The sequence below is a fragment of the Asterias rubens genome, chromosome 22, assembly GCF_902459465.1.
Source record: "Asterias rubens chromosome 22, eAstRub1.3, whole genome shotgun sequence".
In the NCBI taxonomy this organism is placed as follows: Eukaryota; Metazoa; Echinodermata; class Asteroidea; order Forcipulatida; family Asteriidae; genus Asterias; species Asterias rubens.
The window spans coordinates 6665701-6686929 of NC_047083.1; the positions used below are offsets into that span (position 1 = coordinate 6665701).

Consider the following 21229-nt stretch of genomic DNA (forward strand, 5'->3'; position numbering starts at 1 on the left):
GACAGGGGTGTTTTTTCTTGCATTATTATCTCGCAACTTCGACGACCGATTTAGCTCAATTTTTCACAGGTTAATTTCATGCATTGTTGAGATAAGGCTAGTTTTTGACAATTGCCAACAGTGTCCAGTGTCTTTAAGTATATACGGAGTATGTTTGACTCTCGGGATAAGAATAGTGTAACTAGGATATAGGCGCCATAGATGTAGACTGGGCCACATATAAAGACCGGTACATGAACTTGTTTTTCAGGACCAGTGATTTCATTGGATACAATTATTTCATTGGATAAACGTGCAGTGACGTGAGCTTTCCGTTGCTGTGTTTTGATTGGTCGGGTGATGTGGGTGCAGCTGACAAACGTATTACCTCGGACCAATCAAAACACAAATATGGAAAACTTGCTTTCGGTCGTCTGCTGCATGCAGTGCTAACGTGAACAAATTGACTGAGTATATCTATGTGAAATGAACGTAGGTGAAATGTGAAGATGGACGGGAATTGACCTATTGAGGTCACTCTCTGGCATTATTAACGAGCCTCGAAGAGCGACGTCAGATGTTCAGGCTACTTTGGGTGCATTCGATTAGCTTCCCTGTGTAGACCCCGCGGTGCTCGTTCGGATGAGCCCCTGAAAAGAGCTAATCGAACGACCACTCACCGCTCTCGTAGTGACGTAATGCACCTCGGGCCATCCCCCAGTGAGCCGTTCCACAAGCGGGGCGGACCCGGGTAAGCCCCTGGAATGACATCATAGCTATTCGAACGTACCGAGGGCAGATCGGGGTCGACCCAGGAAAGCTATTACTGAACGCAGCTATTAGTTGCTGCTTCGTTTTCTTATGATAGATAACGATACATGAAGGCCTTTGTATTAATTTTTGATGTGCAATTAAAATGCAATAGACCTCTTGTATATGACGTTATATTCTCAAACAGCGCCTCACTATATGAGGCAAAAGGAGGTATATCCTCGGCGGATAGCTGTACTTTGTGGGTCAACTCTAGCCTTTGTTCAAGCCTTTGAGTAAAGACTAGGTCAAAACGTGATCGTAACCTCAGGTATGCAATGGGTCTATTCATAGGTATATATACCCTTGTAGAATCTTCAATGATTCCATTGCCTGTGGACGCCTTCCCCGTGGTTGGAAGCTTGCCAACATCACCCCTGTGGTTAAATCGGTGACCGTTCCCTTCTTAGTAACTATAGGCCTATTGCTCTCGCTTCTCTCGTTAGCAAAATCATGGAGAGACTGTTAGCTAATGCTGTTAAAGATCATTTAAATTCTAATTGTTTATTGTCTGATAAGCAGCATGGGTTTGTTCCTTACAAATCTTGTGTCACCCAACTTATGAATGTGTATCATTCATGGGCTACAACTTTAGATAAGCGTAGTCCCCCAAGGATTGATGCAGTTTTCTTGGATATGAGCAAAGCCTTAAATCGTATGCCCCACCATATACTTGTTCGTAAACTTGCCAGTAACTTTAACATCCGTGGATCTCTCTGGAGCTGGATAAAAGATTTTCTGGTTGATCGTCAACAAAGAGTCACATTTGTTGGTATGAACTCCTCATGTTCCGTAGTTAGCTCTGGTGTTCCTCAAGGAAGTGTTCTTGGGCCTTTGTTATTCAATTTATTCATCAATAATATATCTTACAACCTCAGTTCTAACTGTGTTCTTTTCGCTGATGATGTATTAATTTATCGTCCAATCCGTTCCTGTTTAGATGTAAGTTCCCTTCAGCATGACCTCGATGAGCTAAGCACTTGGAGTGTTTCCAATGGTATAACGTTCAACCCTACAAAGTCCAAAATCATGCATATTTCCCGTAAACACTCTCTCGACCCCCCTGTTTACACTCTTTCAGGTTTTCCTGTGCAACCCACATCCTCTGTCAAATACCTTGGAGTCACTCTGAATGCTCAGCTCTATTGGAATAGCCATGTTAAAAATGTTGTTTCAAGTGCCAATAGAACATTGGGCCTCATTAAGACCATTGCTTTCAATTCTTCTGTTTCAGCTAAGTTCTGTCTTTATAAATAAATCACTAGTTCTCCCAATTTTTGAATATGGCATGCCAGCTTGGCTCCCTCATACATCTCTCCAGACTCAGGCCCTCGAACGGGTACAAAAACGTGCTACTCGGTTTATTCTTGGGCAGAGGATGGGTGAGATGTCCTACCCCAATAGACTTAAGTCCCTCAACTGGTCGTCTCTGTCAATTCGTCGTAATTTTTCTGTTTTGTATTTTATCATTAAGTGTAAGTTTAACCTTATTCACTGTGATGTGGCAGACATCATTTCTGTCAACCATAGATATCCTAATGTTCTCACCTTCAAACACCTGTATGCTAGAACCGATGCTCTGCACTTATCTGCTCCTCATCTTTTTCCCAGACTTTGGTCTAGTTTGCCAGAAAACATTCGTAATTCACTACTGCTCTTGCCCTTCTACAGCTTTCTCAAATCACTTAGATTTTCTGTCTGTCAATCTCATGAATCTACTGAATGTTGTCAATGTATTTTGTTTTGTACTGTTATGGCGAATAAAATAATAATAATAATAACAATAATAATAAAAAGGTTCACTGAAATACCAAGTATTTTTGTTTCGTTTTTGTATACCTTATAATTTTCATAAAGTGATTTACCGTTTCCTGAGCTATTCCAGAGAACAATGTTCTGATCTGGGAATGGGACTGCCAGAGGAATTCAATTCAAAACTCACATTCATTTCCATACTTCTAGAAAACAAAAAGCCATAGCAATAATTTATAAAGAAGTAACCAATAAACCAATAAAGGCTGTTTTACAAAGCAGACAATAATAAGTAAATGGAGTCATCGTCTATTACAAATGTGTTCTTTCCATTCACTCTTGTAAATTTTTTTGATGTCACGTTCCGAATCCAGCCATGTCAGCAAGTGAACTATTTTTGTGGGCGTTCCTGCAGACTGTCATTATTAAAGAGAACAAATTAGGGAGGTTTAGCTTCACGTTTCGCAAATAGATACGTCAACGTAAACGTAAACAATTGTGTTGCTAAAACCTCATGTGTCTATCGTACGTGACATTACAATTTCTCACGTCAGGTACGTAACGTACAGACGTCATACGTGAGCATGGTATTAGCCCAAATTGGTGACGTCACCTAGAAACAACACGGTTACTGCGCTCAGTTGTAACTCGCTAAAGCGCGCCCTCCTTTGACTGGTTTGTCGGGCAAGACTAGTCTCTCGGGCGATGTCTGGCGAGCAGTACACTATCCAATATCGAGCAATAGCGTCTTTGGGCAAGAGTATCGTCGAATTTGCAAGAGAATAATAGGGGGGCACCCTTTCTGCACAAATTTGTGTGCTTTCAGATGCGTTATAAAAGTTTTCAATATGTTTCAATATTTGAGTTACGTTACTTCAGAGGGAGATGGAGGGTCTGATGTGGAATCATTCGCTTAACTTATTGAACCACCTCGAATTACTTATTTATAACTTCATCAATTTCGAACAAACGAGAACTAGTCTCCACTCAGGTAGTCTATCATTCATGACCATGCGCAAGGTTCGCTTTTATACCTGTAGTCATTCTCTCCAGCCGCAAGTGACAGCTTCCCACTTGCCAGGATCGTAAAAACCTTGCCCGTCAGCCTTTGGTCAAGGCGCACGCGGCACGCACTGGATGTCACACACGACCCCAAAAGTCACAAACGAAAAAGTCATTTTTTTTTTGGTCAAAGGAAACACTCTGCCTGGAATAGAAGGGTGCGTATCACATCAATGGACCGTGCGTTGATTTCAGTCCCAGTTGTTTTTTAAATAGAAACTTTGATTGGCTATAATTTTCCCGTTTGTTTATGGATCCTTCCCTTAATCCATTTTCCCTCCTTGTCTATAATAGGAAATACATTTTTTCATACTTGTTTATGCCGCTGAAGAAGGTCCAGTTTGGAACGAAAGCAAAGGCCATCTACCCAACCCACTATGGTATGAAGCTTTTACACATCATTCTACACGCCATTTCACAAACAATGAATATATGTTTTGTATATGTAAATTGTTAACTTTGCTCAGGCAGTTAATATTTGGATATAATTATTGGACAACTTTCATTATATAGGGCAACGAAAGTTTTCTTTCAATTATTTACATATAATTGTGTGTTGCAAAATGTATTATTTGTAAATAAAAGTAAAGTAGTGGCTTAATAATGATTTAAGTTACGTAATGGATTGTATGTAAATAATTGCGTTTAACACTTGGCGCCTCATACGACACGACATGCAGACAACATGCAGATTTTGCATCCATGACGTCGACTGGCACCTGACTACATCTTGCTGAGGCTTTGCGCATGCATCAAGTCGTCACCAATGTTGTATGCACGAGTCGAGGACCTCAAAACTATGGTTTTGACGTTCGTTCGGAAAAAGTACAACCGTGCTCGACGTGAACGTAGCCTTTATCAAGGCGCACGCGGCACCCATTATTATGTCACCCACGACCCCCCTAATGCCACTCAAGAAAAAGACCAGCAAAAGTAGCGACGCAGTGAAGCGCCTTGACTAAAGGCAAACGTTATAACGTGAACGAAGTCCGCGTTCACCCAAATCTAATGTAGGGTGCGTTATTTTAGCTTCCCTGGGTCGACCCCGCAGTGCTCACTCGGGTGAGCCCTGACAAGAGCTATTCGAACGATCACACTCGCCCTCTCGTGGTGACGGCATGCAAAGCTATTCGAACGAACCGGGGCAGACCAGGGTCGACCTAGGGAAGCTAAACGAACGCACCCTTAGGCAGTTAGCTTGTACACGTTCGATGATGATATAAGAGAGTGAAAATGTCACTATATCTTGTCCGAGTGGTATTCGTTTCGCTTTGTTGAGAGTCAAAGTCAGTCTGTGTCACTCCTTTCGAGTAAAATTGGAAAGAACTTCACCAAATCGAGTTGAAAGTACCCGTCTTTCACACTTAAAAGAGTTGTCCACCATATGGCTCTTTACAAGAGAGGTATGGCGGAATGAACGAGTGGTTTTCACTCTACTATGTTCAGAGAGTAGCCATGATGATTGTAGCTGTCTGCTCAAAGAGACGGCATGGCATAGTGCCAACCCATGTTGCCACTAAACAGGGACGGTGTTCAACTCAATGTTGTTTTCTTATCACAAACCGCAGGCTTGTGTAAACGTGAAAAACACAAAGGAATGGTTCAAGTTTGTTTGTGCACTTTTGCTGTCGCTTGTTGTTAAGAATGACGTGTATTAAGCAAACGACCTTTGTGCTTCGCTTCGCCGCATCACGCCCAGAAATGTACATATCCTACCGCTTTGGTTAAAGTAGTTCTGTGCCTATTGAGCTTAAAGGCAGTGGACACTATTGGTAGTTACTCAAAAACATTAGCAGCATGAAACCTCACATGGTAACGAGTAATGGGGAGAGGTTGATAGTATAAAACGTGAGAAACGGCTCCTTCCGAAGTGACGTAGTTTTCGAGAAAGAAGTGATTTTCCACGAATTTGATTTCGAGACCTCAAGTTCAGGATTTGAGATCTCGAAATCAAGGATAGGGAAGCACATAACTTCGTGTGACAAGGGTGTTTTTTCCTTTTATAGTTATCTCGCAACTCCAAAGACCAATCGAGCTCAAATGTTCACATGTTTGTTATTTTGTGCGTATGTTGAGATACACCAAGTGAGAATGCTGGTCTTTGACAATTACCAATAGTGTACAGTGTCTTTAAATTCCGTTTTCATTGTCTTTTTATTAGTTTTGTTTACTACATGAAACTTACTTATGCAATGAGACAAGTTTGTCTGCTTGGGAAGCCTACCTCCAAGAGGTAAGATCGAAAAAAGGCGCATTAATCTAAAAAATGTTGTTGATGTAAAAAGTACATCCCGGGCGTAGCAGAACTACTTTGGTTTTTCTTTCCTGTTTGGTATTTGGTGGAAGAGTTGCACTTCTGAAGTTTTCTAAAAAAAATCTTGATTTTAGTACCGCCGTTTTGATTGTTTCGGCCTGAAGACTGCATAATGTAGGCGGGTGTACCTCGTAGAAACCCGGGGTTAGTATATTTTGGGTTTTATTTCCGGTTAACTCAAGAAATTATGAAAAGGGTTGGAGTCTTCCTCTGTGCAAAAAAGGCCGCCAGGGCTATGGTAGGCCTAGCTTTATTTAACCCACACCTGTGACGTCATGCTATTATTAAATTGCTCCATTAATTTGCACGAATGATGCGATGGGTACAAATATTCACCCATTGTGCAAATGGGTGAAACTGTCATTAATAGAGGAATAAAGTTAATGACGCCATAGACCATTATTTTGTTTTGGCCACAGGACGCATATATTACAAAATGATCGTAAAGACTTATTCCACAAGTAAAATAGCTTCATTGTTAAATTATTATTTAGCCGAGACGTTAAAAATGTTAGTTAACTACAACTGTCATTTAAAGACACTGGACACTATTAGTAATTGTCAAAGACCAGTCTTCGCACTTGTGTCACGTATCTCAACATATGATATAACAAACCTGTGAAGAGCTCAAAAGACCGATTGCGCTCCGTGTGTCACGTTATGGGTATTAAAGACACTGGACATTATTGGTAGTTGTCAAAGACAACTTCTCTCTTGTCTTCTCTCCTAGTGTATCTCAACATATGCATAAAATAACCTACCTGTAAAGATTTGAGCTTAATTGGTCGTCGAAGTTGTGAGATACTAATGAAAGAAAAAACACCCTTATCACACGAAGTTGTGCGTATTTTTCAGATGGTTGATTTCGAGATCTCAAATTCTAAATCTTAGGTCTCGAAATCAAATTAATGGAAAATTACTTCTTTCTCGAAAACTATGGCACTTCAGTAGAGGGAGCCGTTTCTCACAATGTTTTTTTTTTACTGTCAACCTCTCCCCATTACTCGTTACCAAGTAATGTTTAATGCCAATAACTATTTTTAGTAACCCTGCCTTTAAATGTAAACAAACACGGCGTATTGCATTATAAATGTGCGTTAAAAGACTTCATTGCATTTTTTGTTCAATAAAGACTTAATTATTAAAATCACTGAAGAATATTCAAGAGTGTGTAACATGAGACATTACCGGTGGCTGAACAATGCCACTAATTGGTAAAACCCAGTCCATCGACTAGGAAATTCCACGAGTATGTTCACTTTCTCATGCGTTTGTGCACGGAAAGCTTGGTTTACATTGCCCTCATTGTAATGATTTTGCTACCATTATTTTCAATAAAAATTTCCTAAAGAAGCTGCAAACCCCATATATGTGTACCCTTGAATTTTTGTATTAGTAGGGATAGCTTTAAGCTAGAGGCGGGCAATTTTGCGGTCTCCCTTGCAAAGTTGGCCCAGCCCAACTTCACGCCGTGCACAGCGCAAAATCCGCGGCGCGTGAGGTTCGCTCAAATTTCGGTAATTTACGTAGTCTAACCTTACTCTCAAAAGAAACCCTTTTTTGTAATTAAATATTTGAAATATTATGCAGCAAATGTGATTTAAATCAATGTCACAACATTCAACTTTTTTAAAAAGGGCTTCGTGTTTGGTTAAAAGTAATCCAAACTACAGCCGATTATGGCCCATCGGATCGAGTCTTCCCATGTTTTACTGTGTAGCTTTTTTTCCTATACCCACTATTGGTCACCTGTTCACATGTAAAAATTAACAGCGCAATTGTCTATTGGTGGTCGAAGTTGCGAGATAATAAATAATGGTAGAAAAACACCCTTTTCACACGAAGTTGTGTGTTTTCATATGCTTGATTTCGAGACCTCAAATTCTCGAAATCAAATTGGCGGAAAATTACTTCTTTCTAGAAAATTATGTCACCTCAGATCAGAGGGAGCCGTTTCTCACAATGTTTTATACTAACAACCTATCACCATTACCCGTTACCAAGTAAGATTTTATGATGATAATTATTTCCTATCACAGTTGACTAATTAATCATTTTGAGTCAGGATAACACATATTTTTTTCTGCTGCTACTTTCGCTCCCGAACCATGATGCACAGTCAAAGGAACGAGCTTATTTCCTAAACAGTCTACCTGCAGTACACTAATCTCCTTTGATATTTATCTGCGGGGATATGCATCGTTTTTTCATGTGTGACCTCTATGTGAATATTAATTAGTCAAAAGGGCTTCTGAAATTCAGTCTTATTTATTGGCCTTATTTGAAAAGTACTGACAGAAATAATGTAGAAGTACACTGTCGTTATGTATAAAAACAATCGGTGCAACTCAAATTTTAAAAAGAGAAATTTGTACGTAAAAAATGGCTTCCAAAACAGAGAGAACAAGTCACAAAAACACAGAAAAATTTCATCTTATGAAGGTCAGCAACAGTCCTCAGCTAGTATGTATGGATAGATTATTTCATATTCTACCTGGAAATGTTAAAAGCGAGACCGGATCGTTCCTAGTCCAGTCAGGATACAGCAATTTCACATTTCAAATCTCACATTACGAAAAATTCAACTATTAGACAGAATTGTTTTCTTGCACGGGTGATTGGCTGACGATGACATCATCGACTGATAGGGCAGCATGCTGTTTTTCATTGGCATGGTACCCCCGACCACCAAGCCTAAGTTAGTCAATAACAAAAGCGCCCGTCTATACCATGGGCTAAATGAGGAATCAGCTTATTCAGCCCATGGTTTGACGCCGGGCGATTTTGTTATTGACTGGTGGTCGGGGTACAATGCCAACGAAAAACAGCATGCTGCCCTATCAGTCGATGATGTCATCGTCAGCCAATCACCCGTACAAGAAAACCATTCTATATAATAGTTGACTTTTTCGTAATGTGAGATTTGGATTAACGGTGGAAATCGCTGTATCCTGACTGGACTAGGAACGATCCGGTCTCGCTTTTAACATTTCTAGGTAGAATATGAAATAATCTATCCATACATACTAGCTGAGGACTGTTGCTGACCTTCATAAGATGAAAATTTTCCGTGCTTTTGTGACTTGTTCTCTCTGTTTTGGAAGCCATTTTTTACGTACAAATTTCTCTTTTTAAAATTTGAGTTGCACCGATTGTTTTTATACATAACGACAGATATGCTCTTCATTTCAGTGTACTTCTACATTATTTCTGTCAGTACTTTTCAAATAAGGCCAAATAAGACTGAATTTCAGAAGCCCTTTTGACTAATAAGTATTCAAACCGAGGTCACGCATGAAAAATCACGCCTACTCGCGCAGATAAATCACAAAGGAGATTGAATAAATCGAGTGTTCTGCAGGTAGACTGTAAATGTTGGTGTTCGTCCTCGTTACATGTTCACGCACCACCGGTGATGTTCACTGGAGTGGAAAAGCTTACGTAATACATACAAACAGTTGACTTAAAAATTAAACAATATCGCGCCATTCGCGCAAAATAATGGAACGATTAGAACAATAGCTAAATGTCACAGGTGTGGGTTAAGTCGCAAATTTGCCCTAGGTGAAAGCGCCATTCATGGTACGATTGGTCGGTCTTCGTACCCACGAAAGAATGACGGAGGCCGGCCCTCGTACCCACGAATGAATCACGCGCACCTCGGGCGTTAGCCTATACAGAAAGGACTTTTCTTTTGTGCTGTACTGTAGTACGATACGAAAGTGTAAGGCCCCCAGGGCTATAATGGTGGGCCTATCCTTTACGCTGTGAGGTACATGAGCGCCATCCGTTTTCTACATACAAATTCGTGGGGTTTGGGAAATCTGAGAAACGATATGATATCCATTTGTTTCTCGGACTCCGATATTTTGTAAAAAAATATTCAAAACCATATTACTGCGAAAGGAAATAATGTCTGATTGAACAGCTAATGTTATAGAGGCATTAATTTAAAGGGTTTTTATGACAATACTTTGACTAGATGCTTCCTTTCCAAGAATGTTATAGAGGCATTAATTGTTAGAGTATTTACCGATGGATATGACTTTGACTATAGATGATTTATTTCCTACATTGCTGACCTGTCTTTGTTTGTCTCTGTTCGTTTACTTTTGCCCCTTGTTGGTTTGTCCAGGGTACTAGCTTCATTGTTAGCAGCCGGGGCATTCAGCCCTTTATACCTGTTCCCTTGTTGGTTTGTCCAGGGTACTAGCTTCATTGTTAGCAGCCGGGGCATTCAGCCCTTTATACCTGTTCCCTTGTTGGTTTGTCCAGGGTACTAGCTTCATTGTTAGCAGCCGGGGCATTCAGCCCTTTATACCTGTTCCCTTGTTGGTTTGTCCAGGGTACTAGCTTCATTGTTAGCAGCCGGGGCATTCAGCCCTTTATACCTGTTCCCTTGTTGGTTTGTCCAGGGTACTAGCTTCATTGTTAGCAGCCGGGGCATTCAGCCCTTTATACCTGTTCCCTTGTTGGTTTGTCCAGGGTACTAGCTTCATTGTTAGCAGCCGGGGCATTCAGCCCTTTATACCTGTTCCCTTGTTGGTTTGTCCAGGGTACTAGCTTCATTGTTAGCAGCCGGGGCATTCAGCCCTTTATACCTGTTAGTTTCATTGTTAGCAGCCGGGGCATTCAGCCCTTTATACCTGTTAGTTTCATTGTTAGCTGCCGGGGCATTCAGCCCTTTATACCTGTTAGTTTCATTGTTAGCAGCCGGGGCATTCAGCCCTTTATACCTGTTCCCTTGTTGGTTTGTCCAGGGTACTAGCTTCATTGTTAGCAGCCGGGGCATTCAGCCCTTTATACCTGTTCCCTTGTTGGTTTGTCCAGGGTACTAGCTTCATTGTTAGCAGCCGGGGCATTCAGCCCTTTATACCTGTTCCCTTGTTGGTTTGTCCAGGGTACTAGCTTCATTGTTAGCAGCCGGGGCATTCAGCCCTTTATACCTGTTCCCTTGTTGGTTTGTCCAGGGTACTAGCTTCATTGTTAGCAGCCGGGGCATTCAGCCCTTTATACCTGTTAGTTTCATTGTTAGCAGCCGGGGCATTCAGCCCTTTATACCTGTTAGTTTCATTGTTAGCAGCCGGGGCATTCAGCCCTTTATACCTGTTCCCTTGTTGGTTTGTCCAGGGTACTAGCTTCATTGTTAGCAGCCGGGGCATTCAGCCCTTTATACCTGTTAGTTTCATTGTTAGCAGCCGGGGCATTCAGCCCTTTATACCTGTTAGTTTCATTGTTAGCTGCCGGGGCATTCAGCCCTTTATACCTGTTAGTTTCATTGTTAGCAGCCGGGGCATTCAGCCCTTTATACCTGTTAGTTTCATTGTTAGCAGCCGGGGCATTCAGCCCTTTATACCTGTTAGTTTCATTGTTAGCAGCCGGGGCATTCAGCCCTTTATACCTGTTAGTTTCATTGTTAGCAGCCGGGGCATTCAGCCCTTTATACCTGTTAGTTTCATTGTTAGCAGCCGGGGCATTCAGCCCTTTATACCTGTTAGTTTCATTGTTAGCAGCCGGGGCATTCAGCCCTTTATACCTGTTAGTTTCATTGTTAGCAGCCGGGGCATTCAGCCCTTTATACCTGTTAGTTTCATTGTTAGCAGCCGGGGCATTCAGCCCTTTATACCTGTTAGTTTCATTGTTAGCAGCCAGGGCATTCAGCCCTTTATACCTGTTAGTTTCATTGTTAGCAGCCGGGGCATTCAGCCCTTTATACCTGTTAGTTTCATTGTTAGCAGCCGGGGCATTCAGCCCTTTATACCTGTTAGTTTCATTGTTAGCTGCCGGGGCATTCAGCCCTTTATACCTGTTAGTTTCATTGTTAGCAGCCGGGGCATTCAGCCCTTTATACCTGTTAGTTTCATTGTTAGCAGCCGGGGCATTCAGCCCTTTATACCTGTTAGTTTCATTGTTAGCAGCCGGGGCATTCAGCCCTTTATACCTGTTAGTTTCATTGTTAGCAGCCGGGGCATTCAGCCCTTTATACCTGTTAGCTTCATTGTTAGCAGCCGGGGCATTCAGCCCTTTATACCTGTTAGCTTCATTGTTAGCAGCCGGGGCATTCAGCCCTTTATACCTGTTAGTTTCATTGTTAGCAGCCGGGGCATTCAGCCCTTTATACCTGTTAGTTTCATTGTTAGCAGCCGGGGCATTCAGCCCTTTATACCTGTTAGTTTCATTGTTAGCAGCCGGGGCATTCAGCCCTTTATACCTGTTAGTTTCATTGTTAGCAGCCGGGGCATTCAGCCCTTTATACCTGTTAGTTTCATTGTTAGCAGCCGGGGCATTCAGCCCTTTATACCTGTTAGTTTCATTGTTAGCTGCCGGGGCATTCAGCCCTTTATACCTGTTAGTTTCATTGTTAGCAGCCGGGGCATTCAGCCCTTTATACCTGTTAGTTTCATTGTTAGCAGCCGGGGCATTCAGCCCTTTATACCTGTTAGTTTCATTGTTAGCAGCCGGGGCATTCAGCCCTTTATACCTGTTAGTTTCATTGTTAGCAGCCGGGGCATTCAGCCCTTTATACCTGTTAGTTTCATTGTTAGCAGCCGGGGCATTCAGCCCTTTATACCTGTTAGCTTCATTGTTAGCAGCCGGGGCATTCAGCCCTTTATACCTGTTAGCTTCATTGTTAGCAGCCGGGGCATTCAGCCCTTTATACCTGTTAGCTTCATTGTTAGCAGCCGGGGCATTCAGCCCTTTATACCTGTTAGTTTCATTGTTAGCAGCCGGGGCATTCAGCCCTTTATACCTGTTAGCTTCATTGTTAGCAGCCGGGGCATTCAGCCCTTTATACCTGTTAGCTTCATTGTTAGCAGCCGGGGCATTCAGCCCTTTATACCTGTTAGCTTCATTGTTAGCAGCCGGGGCATTCAGCCCTTTATACCTGTTAGTTTCATTGTTAGCAGCCGGGGCATTCAGCCCTTTATACCTGTTAGTTTCATTGTTAGCAGCCGGGGCATTCAGCCCTTTATACCTGTTAGTTTCATTGTTAGCAGCCGGGGCATTCAGCCCTTTATACCTGTTAGTTTCATTGTTAGCAGCCGGGGCATTCAGCCCTTTATACCTGTTAGTTTCATTGTTAGCAGCCGGGGCATTCAGCCCTTTATACCTGTTCTTTCTTAGCAGCCGGGGCATTCAGCCCTTTATACCTGTTAGTTTCATTGTTAGCAGCCGGGGCATTCAGCCCTTTATACCTGTTAGTTTCATTGTTAGCAGCCGGGGCATTCAGCCCTTTATACCTGTTCTTTCAGGAAAAATGTTCCTACCTAGAGTTTCTTTCACAAACATCCAAATAATTATCGGCTCAATGCACAATCTTTATGCTCAATGAGCCATAACCTTATAAGCTTTGCTTCTTTATATGTCCCTTCATAATTTCATGAATGCCCATGCTTATTATTCATTTAACTAGTCTTATCAAGCAAATTTTATTTCTTAATTTCCAATTTGCATTGCCTTTGATTTGATTTTGATTGTGATTTTGATTGTGGTCAGTTGTCTCACCCTTCCTTAAAGGTACTGGACACTATTGTTAATCATTGTAAAGGGTGTTTTTTCTTCCATTATTATCTCACGACGACTAATTGAGTTCAAACTTTTCACAGATTTTTTATTTTGTGCACCTGTTGAGATACACCAAGTAAACACCCTTTAATTGTTGACAAATTAAAAACTTGAAAAGCTGAAGCACCTTAAGGAAGGGAATACCAGAGTGATGGGTCATGTGACTAGAGAAGTTCCACAATAAGCTACTCAACAAATACAAGAGAATTTCTTAAGACTTGTTATGAGTTGATACTCGTTGTAAAAGAGTGAACAAATCACTCTTGTCCTGGTGGTGTCACAGTCGCTCTTTAAAGAGTGAAAATCAAGCTGTGCCACTCTTTTTGAGTGAAAGTGGTATGAACTTCACTCTAAATCGAGTTGAATGTATCCGTCTCTCACTCTAAAAAGAGTTGTTCGCCATATGGCTATTTGCAAGAGTTGTATGGCGGCCACAACGAGTGGTCACTCTTTTACATTATTGAGTAGGTTGTTAACACAGACAGACGAGGTACAGTTCCAAACATGAATTTGAATCACCATGCATCGATAATAATTATTTAAGAACATTTCTTTGATTTATTTTCTCTCAAAATAATATTAGGATTGTCAAGCAACTCAACATTGCATTTGTAATGGGTTAGGACTACTGTAACAGTGAAGATGGTTCATCTTTTGGACTATTGGGTAAATGAGCCTGGTTAAAGCACCGATTGGTCCTCGATTTAAAGGTAAGAGACTGCATCATACTACTGACCAGTATTTCATGAACTTTGACATCTAATAAGAAGTATTTTGTTTGTCTTGCTCCATTAACGAGAATGAAAAACATGGACACAATCAGTCATCTGAGTCAATATCTTTCTTTGATTCCTAAGATTGTGTCAGATATGGCTGACCAGAGTGAGGAGACCATGGAAGAGGAGGAGATGGCCAGGCAATCTCAAGAATCAGAACAAAGATCGATGGCTGTTGTTGGAAACATTCAACCATCGCCAGAATCAAGAGACTTAGTCAGAGCAGAAAACGTACAAATGCTTCAAGGTATATATGAACTTTCTGTGATTATAACTAATCGTACGTTTTATTTGATAGCTGTATGAGTTGTGTTATATTGGGATAGGGCCTATGTTCAGATAAATATACTATAAGTTATCACACAAGCGCGAGTGGAATACGGAAAAATATAGCGCTTCTGCGTCCCATATCCAACGAGGCCGAAGGCCGAGTTGGATATGGGACGCAGACGCGCTATATTTTCCGTATTTCCACGAGCGCGCGTGTGATAACGTATTTATCTTCAAGCAAACTTGGTGCGTGACATAGAACACACAAGACGCATGGTAGTGATATTAGCCGTGCAATATTATACAAATATTGACTGCTTCGAGTGCTATGGTTAAAACTATGACTCCCGAGGTGATCCCCGGAGATCACCGCGGGGATCACCGAGGGATTCATAGTTTTTAACCATTGCACGAGTAAAAGCAGTCAATATTTGTTTTATAACACCCCAAACATTTATAAATACTGTACTATTATTATTAAGTTACAGACCTGAATGCTACAATCCACGGACGACGCGAATACAGATTGCAAACACTTTTTCTGTGCTGCATGTAGTGTCGTGCAATCCGAAATGGTTACAGACTATTAATTTATCATCCTCGTACACGCAACGGACGTCTGGGTACTGCACGCCGTGTGCCAGTCTTCGGACTAGCGCATTGCAAACCGACGCACTATCACACGGCCGTCGTCTAGCAAAACTAAGACATGTCATGTGACGCGCTCTAAACCAATGAGCAGGCAGAATACTTGCAAGGGGTGTTATAAAGGTTTTTATCACCACTCCATTCTGCCAATCTGATTGGAGGATTAGCGCGCACTTGAAGATAATACATTATACAATGCTTTCAGAAACAGTAACAGTTTTTCTAAAATATGTATACATTTACTTTACAGTTCCTTCCTATTCTCCACACCATGCAAAACTTCAAACAATACTTCCATGTGATGTATAGTTGATTGGGGGAAGATGGCTTGTTATGACGTAAATGCAGACTAAAGATAAAATTTAATGGACAGAAAAAGACAATCAGAGTAAACTATTGCAACCTTCATGTAAAAATGTCTTTTATTTTTTGCCAACAGCACACAATCCAGCAAGTCAATCTTTGTCTCTACACCGCATTGAAGGCAGTGGTAATTTGGCTGTTGCTAATCCGAGTCACTGTACGTTCAACATCGTACAGCTGAAGCCAGGAACAACAGGTAGGATGAAAACAATAGGAGCTTTTGTACTTTTAGTAACAAATGTAAAAAACTTGAATAAATTTAAACGTATTCTAATTTTCTAGCGCTATTTTGTGTGTTTGTTTGTTTGTTTTGTTTTGTTTATCTAAAAGATCAATACAGAGGATTTTGGTAGTAAGGAATTTTTTTAGACAATGGATATATTGTGAAGATTGCATAAACACCATACAAATTTGTGTCTGTAAAATGAGATGTATATCATGCATGGAGTGGTGTTTCCTTTGGTTCTGCATCATTTGTGCCACATTTTACTCGACTTAATCATATTTTACTTTGCTCATTTTAATTTGGCGAGAGTTTTTTACATCATTTTCAATGTGACTTTATTTGCCATTAACTTTCTCATAAATTGTCGTCTTCCAGCGGAGGATATTTTACCTGCATTGCAGAAATTAACAGCCTCCTCAAAACAGAAACGAACTTTGGATTCAGCAGTGAAACCAACAGGTAATTAATTCAACCAGAATCTTAATGTTGTTAAAGATAATTAATTACTTAGAACATTGAGTCTGAAAGCTTTCGGTTTAAATGCCTACTTGTAATCATCCACCAGGAAAAGAGTCACCTGAAATTAATGTTTGCTACCTTCATGACATTCAAGACTGTCACTTTGTCATTGGCTTACATCAAATCTACTTCCAATGTGTTTGCAGATTGGTTACAATTAAGCATGGCTCTATGTTGATATTTGATCAAACATGCCCATTAAAGGCAGTGGAATTGGTAATTACTCAAAATAATTATTAGCATAAAACCTTGCTTAGTAACGAGTAATGGGGAGCTTCCACAAATTTGATTTCGAAACCTCAGATTAGATTTTGAGGTCTCGAAATCAAGCATCTGAAAGCACACAACTTCGTGTGACAAGGGTGTTTTTCTTGCATTATTATCTTGCAACTTCATCGACCAATTGAGCTCGGTTTTCACCGGTTTGTTATTTTATGCATATGTTGAGATACACCAAGTTAGAAGACTGGTCTTTGACAATTGCCAATTGTGTCAAGTGTCTTTAAACTTTCTTGTAGGATCTGAACAAGAGTACACGCCAACAAACATTCAAAAAGTAGATGACTCCCCGCAAGCTGCTGCTAGCGGAGCGTCAAGACAGCCCAAAACCTCAGGTAAGTGCAATGTGTAAATTTGTATGATGGTAAACTTTAATGTATATTTTAATGTCAAGCAATTCACATCAAATTTGTTGTGCTCAATAGAAGACATTGTACCAGTGAGGATTTTACACATCAATTGTTTTGCACGGATGACGAGTTTGTATTTGAAAGTTTGTGAGTTGTGGCTAATTCCATTCACTGATTGGCAGTCTGCTGATTGGTAACACAAAACATTTTCATATGGAAGCTTTTCTGGCATACTAACATGGTATTACCGTTCCAGATATTCAAAGGCCACAGTATTCTCTTTAAAGGTGTTTCTGTGTTTATTTATAATAGTTGTTGCTGTTGCTGAATCAAGATGTTTGTTCCATATCATTACTTAATATTTCCAAACAGATGATGTAAGTTTACAAGGAGCCCATCCAACAAAGGATCCAGCCCAGGTCGCTGCAGAGAGCTGTAGAGTGGCAATAAGAACTCATTATAGGAACACAGGTAGCTATGTGGAACTAATACCAAGGGAGGAAGATGACACAAAACATATCAAAGAAATTTTTACAGAATTAACATTGGAGAAATCTGGAGAAAAATTGGAGTCATATAAGGATATGTTTGACGAGTCAACACCAGATGGTGATTCCATAAAACAGGTTATTTTAAAGGGGGAACCTGGTAGAGGGAAGTCTACCCTCATAGATAAGATGGCTTATGATTGGGCATGTGATGAAGCACTGCAGCAGTTTGAGCTTGTATTTGTTTTAAAAATGAATGCAGTTGAACAAAGCACAGAGCTAATTGTCTCAATTTTTGAACAACTTTTAGCCGAAGACACAAAGATAGATCCAGTTGCTTTGGATTATTATATCAGGGACAATGAAGAGAAAGTACTGATCTTGTTAGATGGCTTTGATGAGTTAATGACTCCTATGCATGACCTTAAGGAAACCTCATTTGGTTCAATTCTAAAGATCCTTAACCGTAAGAAAGGCAGAGAGTGTTCTGTAGTCATTACAACCCGCACCTCTCACTATGACAAACTGGTGACAAAGTCATTGATTCGAAAACCTTTCACACAGGTCATTGTTGAAGGTTTTGATCAGAAAGATATCGAGAAGTATGTGAGAAAGTTTTATTCAGAAGCTTATGACAAAGCCGAAAGCCTTATTCTGAAGATCACATCCTCAAATGTTTTATCTGACTTGGCAAAGAGTCCAATGCTCCTTCTGTTGCTGTGTATTTTGTGGAGAGACAATTCTACACTCCCAGAAACAATGTCCCGTATCTACAGTGAGGCATTGGAGTACATATTTCACAGAAAAACGGATATGTCACCAGATGAAACACCAAAAGTACTAAATGAACTTGGAAAGATTGCCTTGCGTGGTCTTCTTGCTCCAAAACAGCAGCTTGCTTTTCCTGAAGATGACTTTGAACCAAGTGTGCTTGAATCTGCCTTAAAAGCAGGTATCCTTACAAGGCAAAAGGTCTTGAAGGGAATAGAAAGTCACAACAGCATTCAGTTTCTGCATAAGACTTTTCAAGAGTTTTTTGCTGGTAAATACTTACAAAGCTTATTAGAAACGGACACTGTGGAATTTAAGAAGAACCTGAAGCAAATGATCAACTCTGGAGGTAATGATTATGGATTGCGGTTTTGTGCTGGTGACAATATGGCATGTACAAATGGCATTTTACAAACACTTTCTGAGTCTGACCAGTTCAAAAGAGAACAACAGGGCGGCGATAAATATTCACGCCTCATGCGGTTAGGCCTCGACTGCTACTTTGAGGGTCAGTCAAAAGATTTACCCCTAGTGGAATTCATAGAGTCTGTTCTAACAGATAAAGTAGTCATTTATGATTGGAACAGGGACAGTCTTAACTCACTCACAAACTTTCTTCGAAATGTTCATACCCACACAGTGGAAAACAAACACACTGATTATCTTGACAAGGTACAGTCCATTAGGATTAGATGTTGTGACTTTGGTGGGTGTATGTCAGATGTAGCACACGGTTTGAGTTTAATGGTGAATCTTTCATCATTGATATTAGAAAGATGCACATTGACTGACAGCAGTGAAGAGTATGTTACATCAGGAGCAAGCTTGTTTCAATTTGGTTCTGCTGCAACCTGCTTCAAGAAAATGAAGAACATTCAGCAACTTTCCATCAGTAAGTCCAAATTGACAGGTAAAGCTATGACACATATTATTCCTGTACTGTGTGATCTGCCCAATTTGGTTAAATTGAATCTTGAGGGAAATACAGACCTTGGTGGTTCTGTTGCATTATGGGTCGATCACTTCAACAAGATGAAGAACCTCCAGAAGCTTGACTTGGGTTTGTGCAATTTGACAGGTGAAGATATGACACATATTGTTCTTGCACTGTGTGATCTGCGCAACTTGGTTGAATTACATCTTAGCTCAAATGAAGCCTTGGGTGGTTCTGCTGCATTATGGGTTGATCACTTCAAGAAGATGAAGAACCTTAAGATAATTGGCTTCAGTTTCTGCAAATTGACAGGTAAAGATATGACACATATTGCTCCTGCAATGTGTCATCTGCCCAACTTGGTTGAATTAAATCTTGGGGGAAATAATACCTTGGGTGCTGCTGTATTATGGGCTCATCACTTAAAGAAGATGAAGGATCTTCAGAAGCTTGTCTTGAATTACTGCAAATTGACAGATAAAGATTTGAAGTATACTGCTCGTGCACTGTGTGATCTGCCCAACTTAGTTGAATTAAATATTGGGAGAAATGAAGGCTTGAGTGGTTCTGCTGCATTATGGGCCAATCTCTTCAAGAGGATGAAGAACCTTAAGAAGCTTGACTTGAGTTACTGTAAATTGACAGGTAAAGATATGACACATATTGCTCCTGCACTGTGTCATCTCCCCAACTTGGTTGAATTAAATCTTTGGAAAAATAATGAATTTGGTGGTTCTGCTGCATCGTGGGCTCATCACTTCAAGAAGATGAATAACCTTCAGAAGCTTGTCTTGACTTTCTGTAAACTGACAGGTGAAGATATGACACATATTGCTCATGCACTTTGTGATCTTCCCAACTTGGTTGAATTAAATCTTGGGGGAAATCATACCTTGAGTGATGCTGCATCATGGGCTCATCACTTTAAGAAGATGAAGAAGCTTAAGAAGCTTTTGTTGGGTGACTGTTTATTGTCATATAAAGATATGATACACTTTGCTCCTGCACTTTGTGATCTGCCTAACTTGGTTGAATTGAATCTTGCGAGAAATTTGTTTGATGGTTCTGCTGCATTATGGGCTCATCACTTCAAGAAGATGAAGAACCTGACGAAGCTTGACTTGCGTTACTGCCTTTTTACAGATGAAGATAATACACATATTGATCTTGCATTGTGTGATCTGCCCAACTTGGTCACTAAGCGATGATTCCAATACTGAAAGAAGATTAATTTTAAGACAAAGGCCAAATCTTTTTCATTTTATAACACACTGTTTTGCATCCTTCCTTGTATGTTCTACATGGTATGATATGAGGTATATCTCTACATTGAGATGAATTAAAGGCAGTGGACACTATTGGTAATTACTCAAAATTATTATTAGCATCAAACCTTACTTGGTGACGAGTAATGGGGAGAGATTAATGGTATAAAACATTGTGAGAAACGGTCCCCTCTGAAGTGATATAGTTTTCGAGAAAGTAATTTTTCAAGACTTTGATTTCGAGACCTCAGAATTAGATTTTGAGGTCTTGAAAATCAAGCATCTCAAAGCACACATCTTCGTGACAAGGGTGCTTTTCTTTCATTTTTATCCCCCAACTTCGACGACCAATTGAGTTCAAATTTTCACAGGTGTGTTACTTCATGGATATGTTTAGATACACCAAGTGAGAAGACTGGTCTTTGACAATTACCAAAAGTGTCCAGTGTCTTTATTATAAGCCTCGTTGGGTTCTGCTACATCACTGGCTGAACTCTGCTCGGGACATTGTGACAACGGGTATGTCCACTGTCATGCTTGAAATTCATTTGTGCCATCCAGGCCGATCAAGGGCAGCTTGAACAGCTTGATCGTGTTGTAGGCCGATGGCGTTGAGGTCGTCTATAAGCTGCGATATATAGGTGCAGCGGAGGCTTCCACCCTGTCGAAAGAGTTCAGATGGCTGGTTTTGTGGATTTATGAAGGTAGCGAGAGGCACCTCATCACAGGTCTCCGAAGAGCATGGCCAATCAAACTACGGCTTTGGCTTGGGACTCGGCTTAGGTTAAAGCTTGGTCCCGCGGTTGTTTTGACAATTATTGCGGGTACTTTGCGTACGCACTCAGGGCTTCAGACGA

General features: G+C 40.6%; 1 protein-coding gene across 1 annotated transcript; it reads left to right on the forward strand.

The window, feature by feature from the left end:
* The first annotated feature begins 5942 nt into the window (after positions 1-5942).
* On the forward strand, positions 5943-20502 carry LOC117305331 (NLR family CARD domain-containing protein 4-like). The gene is made up of 7 exons (XM_033790193.1): positions 5943-6061; positions 14067-14193; positions 14341-14506; positions 15617-15736; positions 16142-16225; positions 16804-16899; positions 17287-20502. Exons 3-7 carry the CDS (start codon positions 14353-14355, stop codon positions 20313-20315), a joined length of 3483 nt encoding a protein of 1160 aa, XP_033646084.1. The 5' UTR covers positions 5943-6061; positions 14067-14193; positions 14341-14352; the 3' UTR covers positions 20316-20502.
* The last annotated feature ends 727 nt before the right edge of the window (positions 20503-21229 follow it).